General features: G+C 35.6%; 1 protein-coding gene across 3 annotated transcripts in view; it reads right to left on the bottom strand.

The window, feature by feature from the left end:
• Nucleotides 1–19,142, bottom strand: part of TESK2 (testis associated actin remodelling kinase 2) — a 105,396-nt gene that overhangs the window by 32,361 nt on the left and 53,893 nt on the right. For all 3 annotated transcript variants that reach the window (XM_072974541.1, XM_006200414.3, XM_031684189.2), the window contains one exon: nt 3,257–3,305. In XM_072974541.1, the coding sequence (XP_072830642.1) occupies nt 3,257–3,305 (49 nt within the window). The remainder of the gene's footprint in view (nt 1–3,256; nt 3,306–19,142) is intronic.

The following is a 19,142-nucleotide window of genomic DNA, read 5'->3' as shown; positions in this document are numbered from 1 at the left end:
ATGTTTACTGTTGTACGGTTTTGTGGTTGGATAACACATAGCAATAACCCAACTGACCATAGGGTTATATTTTCTGTCTTTAAAAACCAAAGACTTCCACTTCCCTGATACTCATGACTAAATGAAAGACAAGGTCAGGTTTTCTGAGTCAAAGACATCTTAATGAAAAAATAGAGACATACTTATGGAGCATTCCTGTTCAACACAATATGGATTCTTAATTCAACTCATTAAACTTGAAAGATTCTGCCTGATCTTTTATCAAACTGCTTTCTCTTTAACAAATACTCATTTGCTTAAAAACTTAGAAGTCTGTCCTTACCACAGGTAGTTTAAAAAAAAAACACGTCTAAACAACAAGGTCCTGTTGTACAGCACAGTGAACTATGTTCAGTAAGTTGCAATAATCTAAAATGAAAAAGAATGTATATAACTGAATCACTATGCTGTACACCAGAAACTAACACAACATTGCAAATCAACTATACTTCAATAAAAGAAAAACCACACCTAAGTAATTGACTGTTCCAACTTCAATTAATGTCTACAATTACAATGAAGACTTGTGGAAATGGTTGAAGCCCAGAAAAGTCTAGACCACTACTGCATAGGAGAAAAATTATTCCTGATAATATCAATAATTTACAGGTATAAATAAGAGCTATGATTGACTATTGCAATTACTGACAAACTATTTAAAGGTAAGTAAGAACTACTGTGGAGGGCAGGCATTCCACCAATCAAGAAATATTTACTAAAAATCACCCAAATTTCAAGCAGTGTGCTTGATGTTATTAGTAATTTATTTTTATGATCTTTAGTGAAACTAATAGCTGTGCTGTCAAGTGAAATTATAAGGCAGTCTCCAGACATCTATGCCATGATGGCCTTTGCTGATCCCCTTCTGAAAACAAGCAAGAACATTTAGATATTTGGGCCTCTCAACCATCAGCCTATTAACATCATAGTAAAGATTATTAATCATAAGCTATATCAATATCTCATTAATGAGACTGGAAATATACTCACAAAGCCCTTACTATATGTTGTATATGGCTATAAACAAATAAGCAACAGAAAATGTTATTTAAGTGCAACATGGCCAACAGAATGCTGCATTACGATCATTCATTTCTGCCATTTCTACTACACCCACTTCTAAATTTTTTTTTAACCCACTTCTAAATTTGAGACATGGTTACAGATTTTCAAGTATGTTCTTCTTTTTTTTTTTTTCAAGTATGTTCTTCTTTGTCAGCAAAACCGACACACAAGCCCTTCCAATGAACTTGCATTTCAGAAAACAATGAGATAAACAGGGAATGCAACAAATACTTTTACAAGCGCTTATTGGTTTATTAGTGTCAGAGCTCTGGTGGATAGAAGGCTGGCGAGGAGACAGTTTTGTCTTTGAAGAATTTATAGACTCAGTTCTAAGAAAAGAAATACACAGAAAATGTTTCTTGATCCAGGATGCTGGTTACGGGTGTGTTCATTTGTGAAAACCTAGTGAGATGTATGTACACTTTTCATATCTGTGCTTCTCTGCTATGTTATACTTTGTAAAAGTTTTTTAAAAATTTAATGACAATAACAGCAGTACAGAACTAACTACCAAATGAAAAATATTGACAATTCAAGGAGTTCAGGAGGGACTAATCACTGTTAATAAAAGCTATAACAATTAAAATGTATTAAGCAATTACTATATGCCACGCACTGTGTTAAACAAGCATTTTACATTTTATCCTCACAATACCATTCTAAAGTCATCATCTTATCAACAGCATTTGCCACAATTACATAATTATTCCTTCCGCCTTGAAACCCCTTCCTTTCTATTCCAGGCCAACACACTTCTGGTTTTCTTCCTATCTCACTAGCCATTCCTTTTCAACCTGCCCTTCCCCCAAGACTCCCATTTTTTTTTTAAGGTTTTGAAAAAATGTTTTATTTATTTATCATCATATTATTTAATTACTTTATTTTGGCAGGGTTGGGGGAGATAATCAGGTTTATTTATTTTTTAGAGGCGATACTGGGGATTGAACCCAGGACCTCATGCATGCTAAGAACACGCTCCACTACTTAAGCTACACTCTCCCCTCCCCCAGACTTTTAAAACTGAAATACTTTAGGGCTTAGCTATAGTCCTCTTCTCTATATAGACTTCCCAGGATAGGTACTGTTGTTGTGGTTGTGGTTGTGGTTGTTATTGTTGCTATTATTATTATTCCCGTTTTACAAATGAAAACATTGTTGATAGAAAGATTCAAACCTAGGCAATCAATACTTCAGAACCCATGCTCTTAACCACCTCACTAACCCACTTTCTTTGGCTTTCCATGTAAGAAGCACGACATAGCTACATACATTCCACATTCTGTTACCCTCAGTAATTGAGAAAAAAGGCACACAGGTCCCTCCTTGATAAGATATTAAGGACTAATACCAGCTACCAAGCCAACAGGAAACCAATGCTCTTGCAAATTCTGTTGAACAATTTTCCTTCCTAAATTTGTTCACTTTGTATTTTGGTACTTACTTCTCAAGGAGAAAAGTGAAAACATTCTAGAGCATAGATTCTCAAATCTAGATGCTCATTAGAATAATCTGAGGAGCTTTTAAGAATATATACGTGCCCTACAAAGAACTACTAGACCTAGAATACTCCAGGGATCTGTTTCTAAGAAGCACCCAAGCAAATTCTGAAGCTGGTAACCCAGTACCTGAATTTGGGAAGCCTTAGTTCTAGAGAGGATTATCTGGTCCTCAGAGGCTGAGTAATGACTAACACATATTTACCCACCTAGAAGAGGCTAAAAATGAAATGAGAAGAGATATAAACCGACTCCAAGGATAGATTCCTCCAATCAGGAAACTGGAGCAGCAACAGTGGAATTTTAGATCAGGATACCACACACACTTCTGGGTAGTCTGGGAATTTGTTGCCATGATAAAGTCTGCAGTCAAGTGATGCCATCCTTTAGCTTAGCAGGGGGTCATCCAAGCAGCAAGAACCAATATAATATTTGAGAACTCATTCCCAAAGTACTCACCAAGTGTTATTAGGGAATCCAAGACTATTAAGAGATATGGCCTTCGTCTCCAGGCTACAGAAGAAAGTATTGTTAACAGTGCCATTTTTACATAAACATACGTGCACACATAATTTGCGTACATATGTGAGGAAGAATTACATAAATCCTAAAACTAAGGCAAAGAAGTTACTTCAACACACTTATTGAAGTCTCACCTCTGTAAGTGCATGCAATTGTCCTTGATGTACACATACACCCATGAACCTACAAAACAAACAAAAAAAAGTTTTTTTTAAACAAGTGAAAAGGACACAAACATAACTAGTGTAGTTGCCCGTGCATTAGAAATAATCCAATACTTGTGAAGTCTACTGGGTTCCTGTATGACACTATAGCCTCTCAAACTTTGATACCACTTTTGTAAATTTCTAAGTTTATCATGAAACATTTGGTTGTGGCAAGACTTTGTGGTAAAAAGCAATGGTGGAAGAGGGAGAGGGGCAAGCCTGATAAGCAAACAGCAGGGTATAATGGAACAAGCACCAAACTGGAAGCAAAGAAACTTAATGCTGGATTTAGCTCTGCCATTATCTGACTACATGCTCACAAAAAGGTCATTAATCCTATGGGACTCAGTTTCCTCATCTAGAAAGTACGTGGGCTGGACCATCCAATCTGAAGGTCTGTAATTTACAAACAACAAACTGAGGTTGGGAGCACCCACATTTGCTGGATGACAAACGGCTAACTTCCCTAACAAAAAAAGAACTATTCTAAATATGTAATTTAAAAAAGAACTGAATAAGAAAATAAGCAAAAGGTATGAATAGAATTCACAGAAAAATAAGTAAAAGGGCTAATAATATCAAAATGTGCTCTAATTCCCTCATAAATAGGGAAGTGTATACTAAAACAAGGAGATCTTACTTTTTAAATCTATCAGTAAACAAATGTTAAGAATGATAATGCCAAATGTTGTCCAAAAGGTAAGGAAATTAGGAACAGGAAACACTGCTGAGTTCTTGGCACAACATTTTCAAAGGATAATTAATTAATCAATATCTAGCAAAAAATTTAATTGCTTCAATAATTACACTTCTAGGAATTTATCTTACAAATATACTCAGTTTGGGTGAGCAACTTCATGTAAATAGACATCTATTTCACCAGTGTATGTGAATCTAAATACCTACCAATAAAAGACTGGTTAAATATTGTATGATCCATAGGTTGGAATACTATATAGCTATTAAAAAGAATCTTTATGTACTGATATGGGAAGATACCTAAACTATACTGTTAAATGAAAACATCAAGCTATAAAATCCCATTTGTGTAAAAAAAATTGTGTATATTAATAGAAAATGTCTAGAAGTATTAGTAATAAATGGTACTGAGAGGGTAAAGGGTGGTTTTTATTTTTTAGGACGCTTTTTTTTTGAAGGTTTTATTTTTTCACACTTAAAGTTGAAGTTTTTTCAACCAACAGGCTATATTTATATATATAAAATTTTTTAAAATAAAATAAATTGTTATGACTGACAATGACCACAAAGTGAGAGAAGATAAATGACATAAAGCCAGTGGCACTCAGGGCTTGGGGTGTCAAGAAGGAAACTTCATGAACAATACCAGGGGGAGGAGGGTATAGCTCAATGGTAGAGTACGCACTTAGCATGCACAAGGTCCTGGGTTCAATCACCAGTACTTCCATTTTAAACAAATAAATAAATAAGCCTAATTACACCCCCCCAAAAAAAACAATACCCACAAGCTTCAAGTAATTCTAGTTTAGAAGGGCAAGGGAAAAGGAAGAGACTGACTACAAGTGAGAATGAAGGCAGAGCAGTGACAGAGCTGGAAAGGACCATAAATTTCTATGAAGGCAGAGTCTGGGTCACAGTCTTCCCTGTGCTCACAGCACCTAACAGTGCCTCGAAAAGAATATGCTCACTCAGTAAATAATTGTTGAACGAAAAGCAACTGAGTGAGGTTAGCTGCAGTGTCACAGCCGAGCTTTAAAGACATACTGCTTCAATCAAAATTACTAATGTGAAAATTTCAGAGTTTCTCCAAGAAGTGATTTCTGGACTACAGGTTTTCTCTAAGTACATCCAGAGACATGGTGGGGACTGCAGAAAAGAAAGAACCCAAGGGAATATCTAGGTAATACTGAAAATAGGATGCAGGCTCCAGTGACTAGCTGAAACTTACTTTGGGCTTAGGAATAAACAGGAAGCAAAACAGAGTAGTTAAAAGAGCTCTGCAACATGGCTGACCTAGAGATTATCATAATAAGGGAAGTAAATCAGAGAGAAAAAGACAAACATCGTATGATATCACTTACATGTGCAGTTTTAAAAAATGATACAAATGAATTTATTTACAAAACAGAGACTCACAGACATAGAAAAGAAATTTATAGTTGCCAAAGGGGAAAGGAGGGGGGAGGGACAAATTAGGCTTGAATTAGCAGATACATATTACTATATATAAAAATAGATAAACAACAAAGTCCTGTATAGCACAGGGAACTACATTCAATATCTTGTAATAATCTATAATGAAAAAGAATATATATGTATGTATAACTGAATCACTATGCTGTATACCAGAAACTAACACAACATTGTAAATCAACTACACTTCAATAAAAAATTACGTTAAATAAAAAAATTTTTAAAGAGCTCTGAAGTTAGAGATTGTGGGTTCAAATACCACCTCCACTCTTTACTGGGCAAGCATTAGTTTCCTTCTCAGTAAAATAGGATAATAGTATCCGTAACATAAGGTCATTGGAAAGACTGAATGAAATAATGAATATAAAGTTCACAGCACAGTTACTAGTATACAGTAAGAGTTTTTTAAAAAATAAGCAATTTTCATAATTATAACTTAGAAGTGGGCCAGGTAAGAATCTAATTTGGTCACAGGTGGCTGGGCAGAAGCTGGTGTCTATGTATGCCTACTCTCCCTACCATTCCCCAACTGTTCTCTCTACCTCCACTCCCTGCTTTGTGAAAGTGGGACATTTAACCCATTCATCTGTCAGTTTCTTTGCTATGAAATTCACTACCTAATATGGAAGACAGTGAGGGAAGGGATGTGGGATAGGTAAGTTTAATGAATAATAAGCATAAGTAACACAGGGTGCTGAAAGACAATCTGGAATGCTGGATGTTTCTGGCCAGCATGGCAAAGCGTCTATAAGCTATGTAGACAGAGCATCTGAGAGTTTCAGTTAATATCAGAAACTAGTTTGGTAAGAGAGGAAGCTATACTAGAGCAGAGGAATTCTGGGCAAGATAAATGAGAAAACAGTTGATCTGAGGGAGCTGCCGTTGTAGAGGTATTTTTTAAAAAAAAGTGTCACTCTTCTCTAAGTGTTTGTACAACTCCCCAGTCACTGGAATTATGAGAATCAGTATGTCGTTCATTTATTAAACAACTATATTGAGTGGCCGCTATGTGTAAGGCATTAGGGACAGGAGAATGAATAAAACAAAGTCCCTGCTTTCACAGAGCTTTCATTCTAGGAGCGATTTGGTTGGAAAGCAATTGTAATAAAAAGTTAAGTGGGTATTTTGCAGAATGTGGTTAAATTGTATGCATAAATAGCTGTTTCTAGTGAGTCTCTTCTAGAAAGGATGCTTCTCTGAGATTAAATGGTATTCCTACCGAAGGATAATTCTATTCTCATCCTCACCATAACAAAAAAGTAAAGTAAAATACAGTAAGCTACATTTCTTCCTTCATTATAGCTTTCTAAACTACAGTGGGCATTAGCAGGGGTTAATAACTGCAGCCTACTACTTTTTTTTAAATAAAGTTTTATTGGAACACAGCCATGGTATTGTCTATAGCTTCTTTTGTGCTACAATAGCAGAGGTGAATAGTTGTGACAGAGCCTGTATGACTTGTGAAGACTAAAATATTTACTATTAGTCCTTTACAGAAAAAATTTGCTGACCCTTGCACTAGAGCATAAAGATCTATCCATATCTACCTAGGGAAACTTAAGCAAGTTACTTAATCTTTATAAATCTCAATTTCCTTATCCAAAAAAATGGACCTGAAAATAACACTAAATAAATAAAGGATTGTTAAGATTAAATGGGATGTTTCAGGTATAGTGTTTAGCAATGTCTAGCCCATGATCAAATAAAGGTTAGTGGTTTTTATTCCATTATTATTAACAATTCTAAATTATATCATCCCTTAGATGGCTATTAGGGTTACCTTTTCAAAACAGAAAATATGTCATTTCCTTCTTTATAAACCTTCAATGGCTCCCTTCTCCTCATAGAATAATGTAAAAATTCCTTACCACAGCATTTAAAACTTTCCATGATCTGTTCCAGCTAATCTTTGGAAGCTCACACTTTCTCATGAGCCTTATTCTTCACCCATCTCTCCCTCTCCTCTGGTTCTGTCCTACAAATAAACTTACATTTATCCATCTTAAAAAAATGCATCCCTTGCCCCTCTCCCTAAAACATGATTCTAATTCATTCTTTTCATTTGTTATCAAACTTTGAGGCTAGGTTACTAGTGCGATCTACATTTCCTTAACTTTCATTCATTCCTACACTCTTTATAACCTACCTTCTTCCCACATCACTCTTGTAACTTGCCTTACTTTGGAAGATTCAGAGTTTTACTTATCTCTGCCTTTCTAGTACCTAGTATAGTATCTTGCACACAGCAAGCAAGCTCTCAGTAAAGATTTGTTGAAAAATATAAATGATTTTTATGACCTATTAAGTTCAAGCTCCTCCCTGAGTTGGAAGACTTCATTTATGTACTGAAAACTATCCTTTCAGGATCAGCTAACATTTCCTCTTCTCTACAATGATCTCCTCAGTGATGCCCTCAATTAACATTAATCCTTTCTCTCTCCTCCCACCCCCTAGGACCACTAGAACCCTCCTTTGAAAGACTGCTTATTAGCATAAGTGAAGTGATCCAGGGTCTGGAGTCAAACTGCTTGAATATGAATCCTGGCTCTGACACTTAACTGATGACCTCTCATGTATTTCAGTTTCTTTACACGTAAAATGGGAATATTAATATTACCTAACCTATATGGTTATTCTGAAGATAAAATGAGATAACTTGGGCTCCTGGAATACAATAAGCACTAGAAAATTCTTTTCTTTAAAAAAATTTTTTTTCAGGGGGGAGGGAATTTGTTTTGTTTGTTTGTTTGTTGTTTTTAAAGGAAGTACTGGGGATTGAACTCTACCACTCTACCACAGAGCTATATCCTCCCTACCCCTGCAAATTCTTTTTTTAAACTTTCTAAAGGCTTCTCCAGACTGGACTGTAAGAAAGGTTTTTAAGAGTACAGATCTCATCTCATTTATTTTTTATCTGTAATGCCTGACACACAATGCTTTGCACATAAGATGCTAAACAAACATTTCTTGAATGAAAAACCAATAATCACCAAATTAATTTCACAATGGAAACTCACTTTATAAGAAAGAACATTTAGAAGCAAGTATATGGCTGGGAAGCCAAGCAGTATTTATTTTATTTAATCAAATATTTATATAGAAGCTAGACAATAGGATTCTACTAGCAAAACAATGGCACATTTTAAAGTTATGGGTCTCCTAGAAGCTGAAAGTACTTGGTTTCTGCGTGATATATACCCTTGCTTCCCTTCTCCCCAGGCCCAACATCACTATGACTACATCATCCACAGAGATGTCAGAGACACCTTCAGGCAGGCACTGGCTTCATGTGACAGTCCTCCCCACCCCCTACTCACATCACCACATCACAGTGGTATCGCACAATTCTACCTCTATGTGAAACTTTTCTGGCAGATCTTCTCAACCTCATTTCCTTTCCACCACCACCACCACATTCAAAATGGTGTCACAGAGCTGGCAAGCTGAGACAAGCTGTTAGATCTACATTGGAAGAAGAGCTTGAACAGAACTAATCATTCCAGTTGCTATAAAAAGAATATACTTTAAAAGGGAAGTATTACTCATCCTTAACAGGGAAGTGATACGTGCCTACAAAAGCATTTAATATCAACAGTAAGTTTTCACTGAAAATTTTATTGCTACTTTTGTCAAAATCTAAACCGTGGCTCCAGCCTCAAATATTTTGGGGGATGAGACAGAATCTAAAAAAAATTATATTCTGAATGATTCTTATTCTCCACTTACCACCACCCAAAATCACACTAGCTAGAATTACTTAGCTCAGGAAGAAAGAATTTTTTTTTTTAATTTTTAGATCTTTTTATTGAAGTGTAGTTCATTTACAATGTTAGTTTCAGGTGTACAGCAAAGTGATTCAGTTATACATATACATACATATATATACATATATTTTCAGATTATGTTCCACTGTAGCTTATAAGAAATTGAATATAGTTCCCTGTGGTATACAGTGGGTCCTTATTGTTTATCTGTTTTATATATAGTAGCATGTATCTGTTAATTCCAAACTTAATTTATCCCTCCCTCTACGTTCCACTTTGGTAATCAGTTTGTTTTCTATGTCTGTGAGTCTATTTCTGGTTTATAAATAAAATTTGTGGCTTTTTTTTTGGTTCCACATATGAGTGGTATCATATGATATTTGCCTTTCTCTGTCTAACTTACTTTACTTAATATGATAATCTCTAGGTCCATCCATGTTGCTGCAAATGGCATTATTTCCTTCTTTTTTAAGGCTAAGTAATATTCGTATATACATACCACACCTTCTTTATGCATTCATCTGTTGATAGATATTCAGGTTGCTTCCATGTCTTGGCTATTGTAATTAGTGCTGCTGTGAACATTGGGGTGCATGTGTCTTTTTGAATTTAGTTTGCTCCAGCTATATGCCCAGGGGTGGGATTGTTGAATCATATGGTAAATCTATTTTTAGTTTTTTAAGGGACCTTGATACTGTCCTCCATAGTGGCTGTACCAATTTACATTCCCACCAACAGTGTAGGAGGGTTCCTTTTTCTCCACACCCTCTCCAGCATTTATTATTTGTAGACTTTTTAATGATGGTCATTCTGACTGGTGTGAGGTATTGCCTCATTGTAGTTTTGATTTGCATTTCTCTAACAATTAGTGATGCTGAGCATCTTTTCATGTGCCTGTTGGCCATCTGGATGTCTTCTTTGGAGAAATGTCTATTTAAGGACTTCCGCCCATTTTTTGATTGGGTTGTTTGTTTTTTTGATATTAAGCTATGTGAGCTGTTTGTATATTTTGGAAATTAAGCCCTTGTCAGTTGTATCATTTGCAAATATTTTCTCCCATTCTGTAGGCTGTCTTTTCATTTTGCTTTCCTTTGCTATGCAAAAGCTTTTAAGTTTAATTAGGTGCCATGATAGGGAGGAAGTTCAGTGGCAGAGTGTGTGCCTAGCATGCATCAAGGTCTCGGGTTCAATCCCCAGTACCTCCACTAAACACAAATAAATAAATAATTAGGTCCCATTTATTTATTTTTGCTTTTATTTCCATTAATCTAGGAGATGGATAAAAAAATATTGCTGCAATTTATGTCAGAAAGTATTCTGACTCTGTTTTCCTTTAGGAGTTTCATAGTATCCAGCCTACATTTAGGTATTTAATCCATTTTGAGTTTATTTTTGTATATAGTGTTAATGTTCTAATTTCATTCTTTTACATGTAGCTGTCCAGTTTTTCCAGCACCACTTATTGAAGAGACCGTCTTCTCTCCATTGTATATTCTTGCCTCCTTTGTTGTAGATTAACTGACCGTAAGTGAATGGGTTCATTTCTGGATTGTCTATCCTGTTCCATTGACCTGTGTGTCTGTTTTTGTGCCAGTACCATACTCTTTTGATTACTGAAACTTTGTAGTATAGTCTGAAGTCAGGGAGTGTGATTCCTCTAGCTCTGTTTTACTTTCTCAAGATTGTTTTGGCTATTCAGGATCTTTTGTGTTTCCATACAAATTTTAACTTTTTTTGTTCTAGTTCTGTCATTGGTAACTGGGTAAGGATTGCAGTGAATCTGTATATTGCCTTGGGTAGTATGGCCTTTTTAACAACAGTGATTCTTCTAATCCAAGAATACGGTATATCTTTCCATCCAGCATATCTTTCCATCCGTTTGTGTTGTCTTCAATTTCTTTCATTAGGGTCTTATAGTTTTCAGAGTACAGGTCCTTTGCCTCCTTGGGTAGCTTTATTCCTAGGTATTTTATTCTTCTTGATGCAATGGTAAGTGGGATTGTTTCCTTAATTTCTTTTTCTGCTATTCTGTTGTTAGTATATAGAAATGCAACTGATTTCTGTATATTAAGTTTGTATCCTGCAACTTTACCAAATTCATTGATGAGCTCTAACAGTTTTCTGGTCGCCTTTTTAGGATTTTCTATGTATAGTATCATGTTATCTGCAAACAGTGACAGTTTTACTTCTTTTCCAATTTGGATTCCTTTTATTTCTTTTTTTTTTTTTCCTTCTCTAATTGCTGTGGCTAGGACTTCCAAAACTATGTTGAATTAAAGTGGTGAGAGTGGGCATCCTTGTCTTGTTCTTGACCTTAGAGGAAATACTTTCAGCTTTTCACCACTGAGTATGATGTTAGCTGTGGGTTTGTCATATATGGCCTTTATTATGTTGAGGTATGCTCCCTTTATGCCCACTTTCTGGAGAGTTTCATCATAAATAAGTGTTGAATTTTATCAAATGATTTTCTGTCTTTGAGATGATCATATGGTTTTTATTCTTCAACTTGTTAATGTCGTGTATCACATTGATTGATTTGTGGATACTGAAAAATCATTGCACCCCTGGGATAAACCCCACTTGATCATGTGGTATACAATCCTTTTAATGTATTATTGAAGTCAATTTGCTAGTATTTTGTTGAGGATTTTTGCATTTTATTCATTCATAAGTGATATTGGCCTGGAATTTTCTTTTTTCATGATATCTCTGTCTGGTTTTGGTATCAGGGTGATGATGGCCTCATAGAATGAGTTTGGAAGTGTTCCTTCCTTTGAAAATTTTTGAAATAGCTTTAGAAGGATAGGCATTAACTCTTCTTTAAGTGTTTGCTAGAATTCGCCTGTGAAGCCATCTGGTCCTAGACTTTTATTTGTGGGAGTTTCAAAATTACTGATTCAATTTTAGTGCTGGTGATTGGTCTATTCATATTTTCTATTTCTTCCTGGTTCAGTCTCGAGAGATTGTACCTTTCTAATAAATTGTCCATTTCTTCTAGGTTGTCCATTTTGTTGGCATATAATTGCCCATAGTAGTCACTTATGATACTTTCTATTTCTGTTCTTTTTCATTTCTGATTTTATTAATTTGGGCCCTCTCCTTTTTTTTTTTTTTTGATGAGTTTGGCTAAAGGTTTATCATTTTGTTTATCTTTTCAAAGAACCAGCTTTTAATTTACCTTTTCTATTGTTTTTTCATTTCTATTTCATTTATTTCTGCTTTAATCTTTATGATTTCTTTTCTTTTACTAACTTTGGGTTTCGTTTGTTCTTCTTTCTCCAATTGCTTTAGGTGTAAAGTTAGGTTGTTTATTTGAGATTGCTTTTGTTTCCTTAGATAAGCTTGTATCACTATAAGCTTCCCTCTTAGAACTCCTTTTGCTGCCTTCCAGAGGTTCTGGATTGTTGCATTTTCATTTGTCTCTAAGTATTTTTTGCCTTCTTTGATTTCTTCAGTAATGCATTGGTTGTTAAGTAACATATTATTTAGCCTCCATGTATTTGTGGTTTTTCTAGTTTTTTTTCTTGTAGTTGATTTCTAATCTCACAGCATTGTGGTCAGAAAAAATGCTTGATATGATTTCAGTGTTCTTAAATTTACGAAGGCTTGCTTTGTGGGCCAGTATGCACTCTATCCTGAAGAATGTTCCATGTACACTTGAGAAGAATGTGTATTCTGTTGCTTACAGATGGAATGCACTATAAATATCAGTTAAGTCCATCTGGTCTAATGTGTCATTTAAGGGGAGTATTTCCTTATTGATTTTCTGTCTGGATGATCTGTCCATTGATCTAAGTGGGGTGTTAAAGGATGCATGTGCTACTTAATGCATGTGCTTGAAAGTGAGTGATTATTCAACTTTGTTATTTTTAATTTCATTTTATATACATATTCACATTGCTTTTGTTTTTTAGATCAGTGCTTCCTAAATTTTAATGTGGAAATAGATCACTTAGAAATGCTGTAAACTGTAGGCTTTGATTCTATAGGTCAGGGAGAACCCAAGAATCTGAATTTCTAATAAGCACCCAGGTGATGCTAATGCTGCTTGGTCCATGGACCATATATTGAATAATAAGGCTCAGTTTAGACCAAAGACAGCTGGCTGATCACTACTGTGAAGTTAGTAAGACTATAACAGGAAACTCCCAACTCTGATACTACTGGTAAACTAGACCTAGACCAGAGACTTAATTTGTCTGTCTTTCCTGTAGAATGATTTAACATTTCCCATTATGTGTCATAACCATGCTTTTCCATACCTTGCCTTTTTCTTCTCAAGCTGTTTCTACTGCCTAGAATGCCCCTCCCCTTATTTCCACATAGATTATACCTCAAAGTCCATTTCAAATACTTCCTTTCCTACCAAACAAATGTGGCTCACTCTAAGAAGTATTTCTGAACTGGCATGCTTCTAAATTACCAAGGCACTCCATCCACACTACTCTGTTACAGCATCATCATTTCCTACCTTTGATGGTTTTATAACATGACTTACATCTCCCCTACTAGACCATAAGCTTCTCAACAGCATTCTCTTGCCTGGCATATGACAGTATATAAACACTTGCTGGATAAATTGAAAACATAACTCTGGACACTCAAAAATTACTGAGAGCCTACTATGTGCCAGGCACTGGTAATGGTTACAATGAGTCTGATAACAACTAACTCTTAAAGAGCACTTAAAGAGTCTAGGTATTGTCCTAAGCACTATACACTATATTCATTTAATTCTCACAATAACCCAATAACACTTTTATTATCTCAGTCAAATTGACAAATAAACTGAGATTCAGAGAAATTAAGTAACTGGCCCAAAGTCATACAACTAATAAGTGGCAGAGTCAGAAGTCAAACCTAAACAGTGGGTTCCAAAGTCTGTGCTCTTGACAACAACGTTATATTACCTCTGCATATAGTTATAAAAGGGATATAAAAATGAACAAGACACAACCCCTTCCCTTACAAAACTACTGACTACTTAAAAACTTTTTGCGGCAGCTCACAGCTCCTAATCAAAGGTCCAAATTCCTTAGCATATTATTCAAGAATCCGAATGATCCGACCCAACCCTCCTTACTTTACCTCCTGTTACATCCACCGGTTTTCTCTGTTTTAGTTATATAATCTGCCCCTCCTAAATATGTCCTGATCTCCAACTTCTATATTGTTGATAGAATTAGTCCATCTTTCTAATTAAAATTAATCTTTCCCTTCCCTATATGCTCATATCACTGTACTTAAACTGCTATTGTAACACTTATCAGGTTTGCCCTCTACATCACGTTTGAGCAATGTCTGCCTCTTCTACTCAGAGGGTTCTTGAGGGCAGCAATGTTATGTGTGGAAGAGAATGGCTACTTGTTCACATCTCTTTTCCTTTCGAAGTAGACTACATTTCCCAGTGTCTATAACAGTTGGTTAAGACCATAACACTGAGTTCTGGCCAGTGATATAGGGGCAGGAGTGATTATATCATTTCCAGGTCTGTCCCATTAAAAATCTCACCCTAGCCTCTATATTTTCTTCCTTTACTTGCCAGCAGATGCAGAAGATCCAATGGAAACATCGGAGGCCCTGTGCTATGTTAAAAAGAGCTCCCCTTCAACCTCCACTCAACATGAGTTGGACTGGGACATGAGTAAGAAATAAGCTTTTAAGCCAGTAAGATTTCAAATTGTCTATGACAGTAGTTAGCCCATCTGGACTAAATACACCATGCAGTTTTGTGTCTCTATATATGCTTAAAACACTGCCTTGTTCGTAGTCAGTGCTCAGTAAATATTTACTGAATTCAATTAAAAGTTAAAATTCTTATTCAAAGGCAGGAACTTTCTAGGCCCTACTGTTAGCCAGCCATCTTCAAAATTGGGGAATGACCAAGATTATCCACTGAAGTGTGGGAAGAAAATTGAATTTTTCACTTTTTTTAAAATATAAAAAAAGTTGAGCTTTACTCATATTTAATATGGATTGACACTAGCACCTGGGGATGTGCTCGAGAATGTTTTCCTAATGAGACACTATGGTAGACCAAAGATGTCCAAAGATGTCCATGTCCCAGTCCCCAGAACCTGTGAACATTATGTTAGATAGCAAGTGGAATAAATTAAACTGCAGGTGGAATTAAGACTGCTAATCAGCTGACTTGAAATTAGGAAGATTATTCTGGATTAGTAAAAGGTGAGTATGATGTAATCACAAGGGTCTTCAAAGGTGGGAGAGAGAGGCAGAGGAGTCAGTATCAGAGCGACACAATGTGGAAAAGACTCAACAAGTCATTGCTGTTTTTAATGATGGAAGGGCACAACAAGCCAAGTAAGGCAAAATAGCCGCTAGAGGCTGAAAAAGTAAGAAAATAGATTCTCCCCCTAGAGCCTCCAGAAAAGAACACAGCCCTCCTTGAATTTAGCCCAGTAAGACCCATCAGACTTCTGACCTATAGAACTGTAAGGTAATAAATTTATGTTGTTTTAAGTCATTAAATTTGTGGTAATTTGCTACAGCAGCCATAGAAAACTAATAATAGATACATAACCAAAAAATTGTATGGGTCACTATCCTATGTCATATTGCTCACAGATCTAGTATAGACTTTGGGCTCTGACTCTTTCTAAACAAGCATAAGGGAAATAACATTATTATGTTCCTTGGTGGCATTTACATCCAATCAGTCAAATATTTATTGAACTCACACAACTATGTATAAAGCTCAGAGTTAACATTAAAGTTTAAATGTTATCCCTCCTCAAAAATTTATTACCTAAACAGAAGGGTGAGGGTGAGGTGTGACAGCAGTCTAAAACACATCTATCTGTCCTCATTCTGAAAAACAAAAACAAAAACAAACCCCACAAACAACCACTGACACTACTATTAGACTTGGACCTCCTCAATACTGCATAACAGGACCTAGTAAGAGTTCTGAGGCCACCGCATCAAAGCTGTCAAGAAAATTACTACTCACTGTTCATCTATAATATACCTGGAAACTGTGCTATGTGTTTTACATGTATTACCTGAGATGAAATTAACCCCATCTTATTACCAAGAAAATGAAGTTCAGAGTATTTAGGCGACTTGACAAAGATTGGGGAAGGTAGTGGAATCTGGATCCATTTGGCTCCAAAGCTTGTTTTGTTCTGAGACAATGGGTATGGAAGAAAAAGACCAGAGGTTCAATAATAACTTCATTTTTGATTCATAAAAAAGAAATGTCTATTTGAAAACCAATAAAAATCTTACTGATTTGTTTTACAAGCCTTTCTACTGCCAACTTTGAGCAATAAAAGCAGCATCCACATTGTAGAAGTTCTTCTGACTCGTACTGGTCTTTCCAGAAAAACATCTGACTCCAAAGTTTAGTAAAGACAATTAAGAGGCCTGAAATGAATCTATAATAGAATATTAAAATGTGGGCATGTTTTTTAATATTAAGACACTTTCTAAAAGGCCTACATCTGAAACCTACTTAGATCCATTTACTTTTCTTTAAAAAAGTTTTTCCAGAAGTTTTAATATATTTTTAACTGATTTCCTCCTATAATTCTGGAAGGCAAGGCCCTGCAACATACTCTAACATGTGACACGAAAATGAATTGCTTTGCATTTTACTCCCAAATAAAGCAAAGATACCAACACTCTCTTGGACTAGAAAAAATTAGCAATAACCAAAAAGGAGAAGAGAGGGCAATGGCTCAGATCTCAAGAGAGCTATGAATCTAGATCCATAAAAAAAAGCAGTAATATCCTTGGGTAAGGCTTGCTGCAGTTCAAACGTGTTTTAGAGGTATTACATCATGGAAAACTGGTTGTGCTAGGTCTTAGATATGAGAGCTCACAAGGAAAACTGAGCTGAGCAGACATTAACCACCAGAGCCTCACATCAGGTGACACTAAACAGAGCTGGTTCATTCTGGCTTTCTCTCTTCTGTCCATGGTTTTTATAGTCCAATTTTAAGATCACTAAAGGCAGAACAAACATTCCTCAGCAATCACTAGATCATGTCAATATTACTACATATAGTAACAAGAGGACAAATCAAGTTCATGGCCAAATTTTATATTTTCTTTAAGAAACAATACAAATCTCTAAAAGTTTAAAATTAGATCTGCTTGCTTATAAATACTAAGCCAGTTTAATAAATACAAAAACATTCTAGATTTCTGAGAGAAAGACAAATATCCTCTATCTTGAATAACAACTGAAAGTAAAATGAGACCAAGAATGAATCCACTCTGTATTTTCTTTATTTCATAGAAAATTTTAAACCACATTGCTCAAAACTGCCATGCAAGCAGCAATATACCAAGTCTCCTGACAAAGGCAGAACTATTAATATACACATATGCAGTGACTTTAAATGTTCCCAAAATGCTTTTTTTCTAAATTCAGGAAGTTTAGAAGAGAACTAACATCCACAAACCCAAGTATCTAGATTGTCTCCCCAAGCACTGAAAAAGTTTCTTCTTCCTTCCCAAATTTATCCTTTATTCTAAGATTACTCATAAACTCACACCAAAATAGCAAAATACAAAAATAATCCAATTTAAGTGAGCATACTTCTGAAACAACACTCTCACAATTATTTCTTCCCCAACTCCCAAAGTGGAAAAAAGAGAATAATTCAATCTAATAAGTACATATCAAGAAATTACTATGTGCAAGATTTGTACTCTCCATAGATAAACAGAACACTTCTTTTTTTCACTGCCTGTCCCATATATACTAAGCACAGTGCCAGGCAATGAGGATTAATTGGGGGCCATAGACATAAACATGATGGTCCCTTCTTTAAGGAGTTTACAGACAAATAATAATAATAGTAGACAACATTTACTGAGCACTTACAATGCATCAGACACTGTTCTAAATACCTTATAGGGATTACCTCATTTAACCCTTATGAAGACATCATGTAATAGGTACAATTATTATCTCCATTTAACAGATAAGAAAACTGAACTGAGATTAAGTGGCTTCCCCCAGGTCACACAACTAGCAAATGGCAGTCAAAACTGGATCCTTAACTCTTAGGATGCTTTATGCTATACAGCCTTAATATATGATGCTTCAGATGATCATAATAGCAACAACAATACTAAAAATAATAGTTAAGATTTAGTGCCTTGCATTGTGATAAGCTCTCTGTGGACATTATTTCATTTAACCCTCTCATCAACATGATACAATAGTACTATTATTATTCTCTACTTTACAGATGAGAAAACTGAGATGACAGAGGTTACATAACTTGTCTAAGGTCCCCTAACTACTAAGAGACACAACCATCCTGAACCTCTCCTCTGAATTCCAAACTTGTTTACCCAAATATCAACTTGATATCTTCTGATCTCCTATCCCCAAACCTGTCCCCTATGCAGTCTTCCCTAGGGTAGTTACTGGCAATTCAATTCTGCCTGTCCTTCAAGTCTAAAACCTAAACAGGAGTCAACCTTGACTCCTCCTTTCTTATGCTAATATTCCACACCTAAACCATTAGGTAATTCTATTGTCTCTACTTTCAAACACAACCAAAACCCAACTACTTCTCTCCACCTTCACTGCTACTCATAGTCCAAGCTCTCTCTAGATTACTGCAATTGCCTCCTAACTTAATTTTCCTAGGTTATAACTTACATAGCTTCAAATAGGTATATAAAGAAAATTAATAGTACCCTGGCCTGCCCATATCACTACTGAATCTTACTCCCCTGAGGGAATCACTTTCAACTGTTTTAGTTGCTTCTTCTATTTACCAACATAGCTCTAGCTAACTAACATACTTCTGCTATTTCTGACCTTCTACAGGTTTTCCTGTATGGAAGCTGAGGGTTCTGCCCTCTTAAATTATCTCTTTTCCAATATTGCTATT

Source organism: Vicugna pacos, chromosome 13 (assembly GCF_048564905.1).
Source record: "Vicugna pacos chromosome 13, VicPac4, whole genome shotgun sequence".
Classification (NCBI taxonomy): domain Eukaryota; kingdom Metazoa; phylum Chordata; class Mammalia; order Artiodactyla; family Camelidae; genus Vicugna; species Vicugna pacos.
The sequence above is the reverse complement of the archived record's forward strand: the minus strand, read 5'-3'. Positions and strand labels throughout refer to the sequence as shown.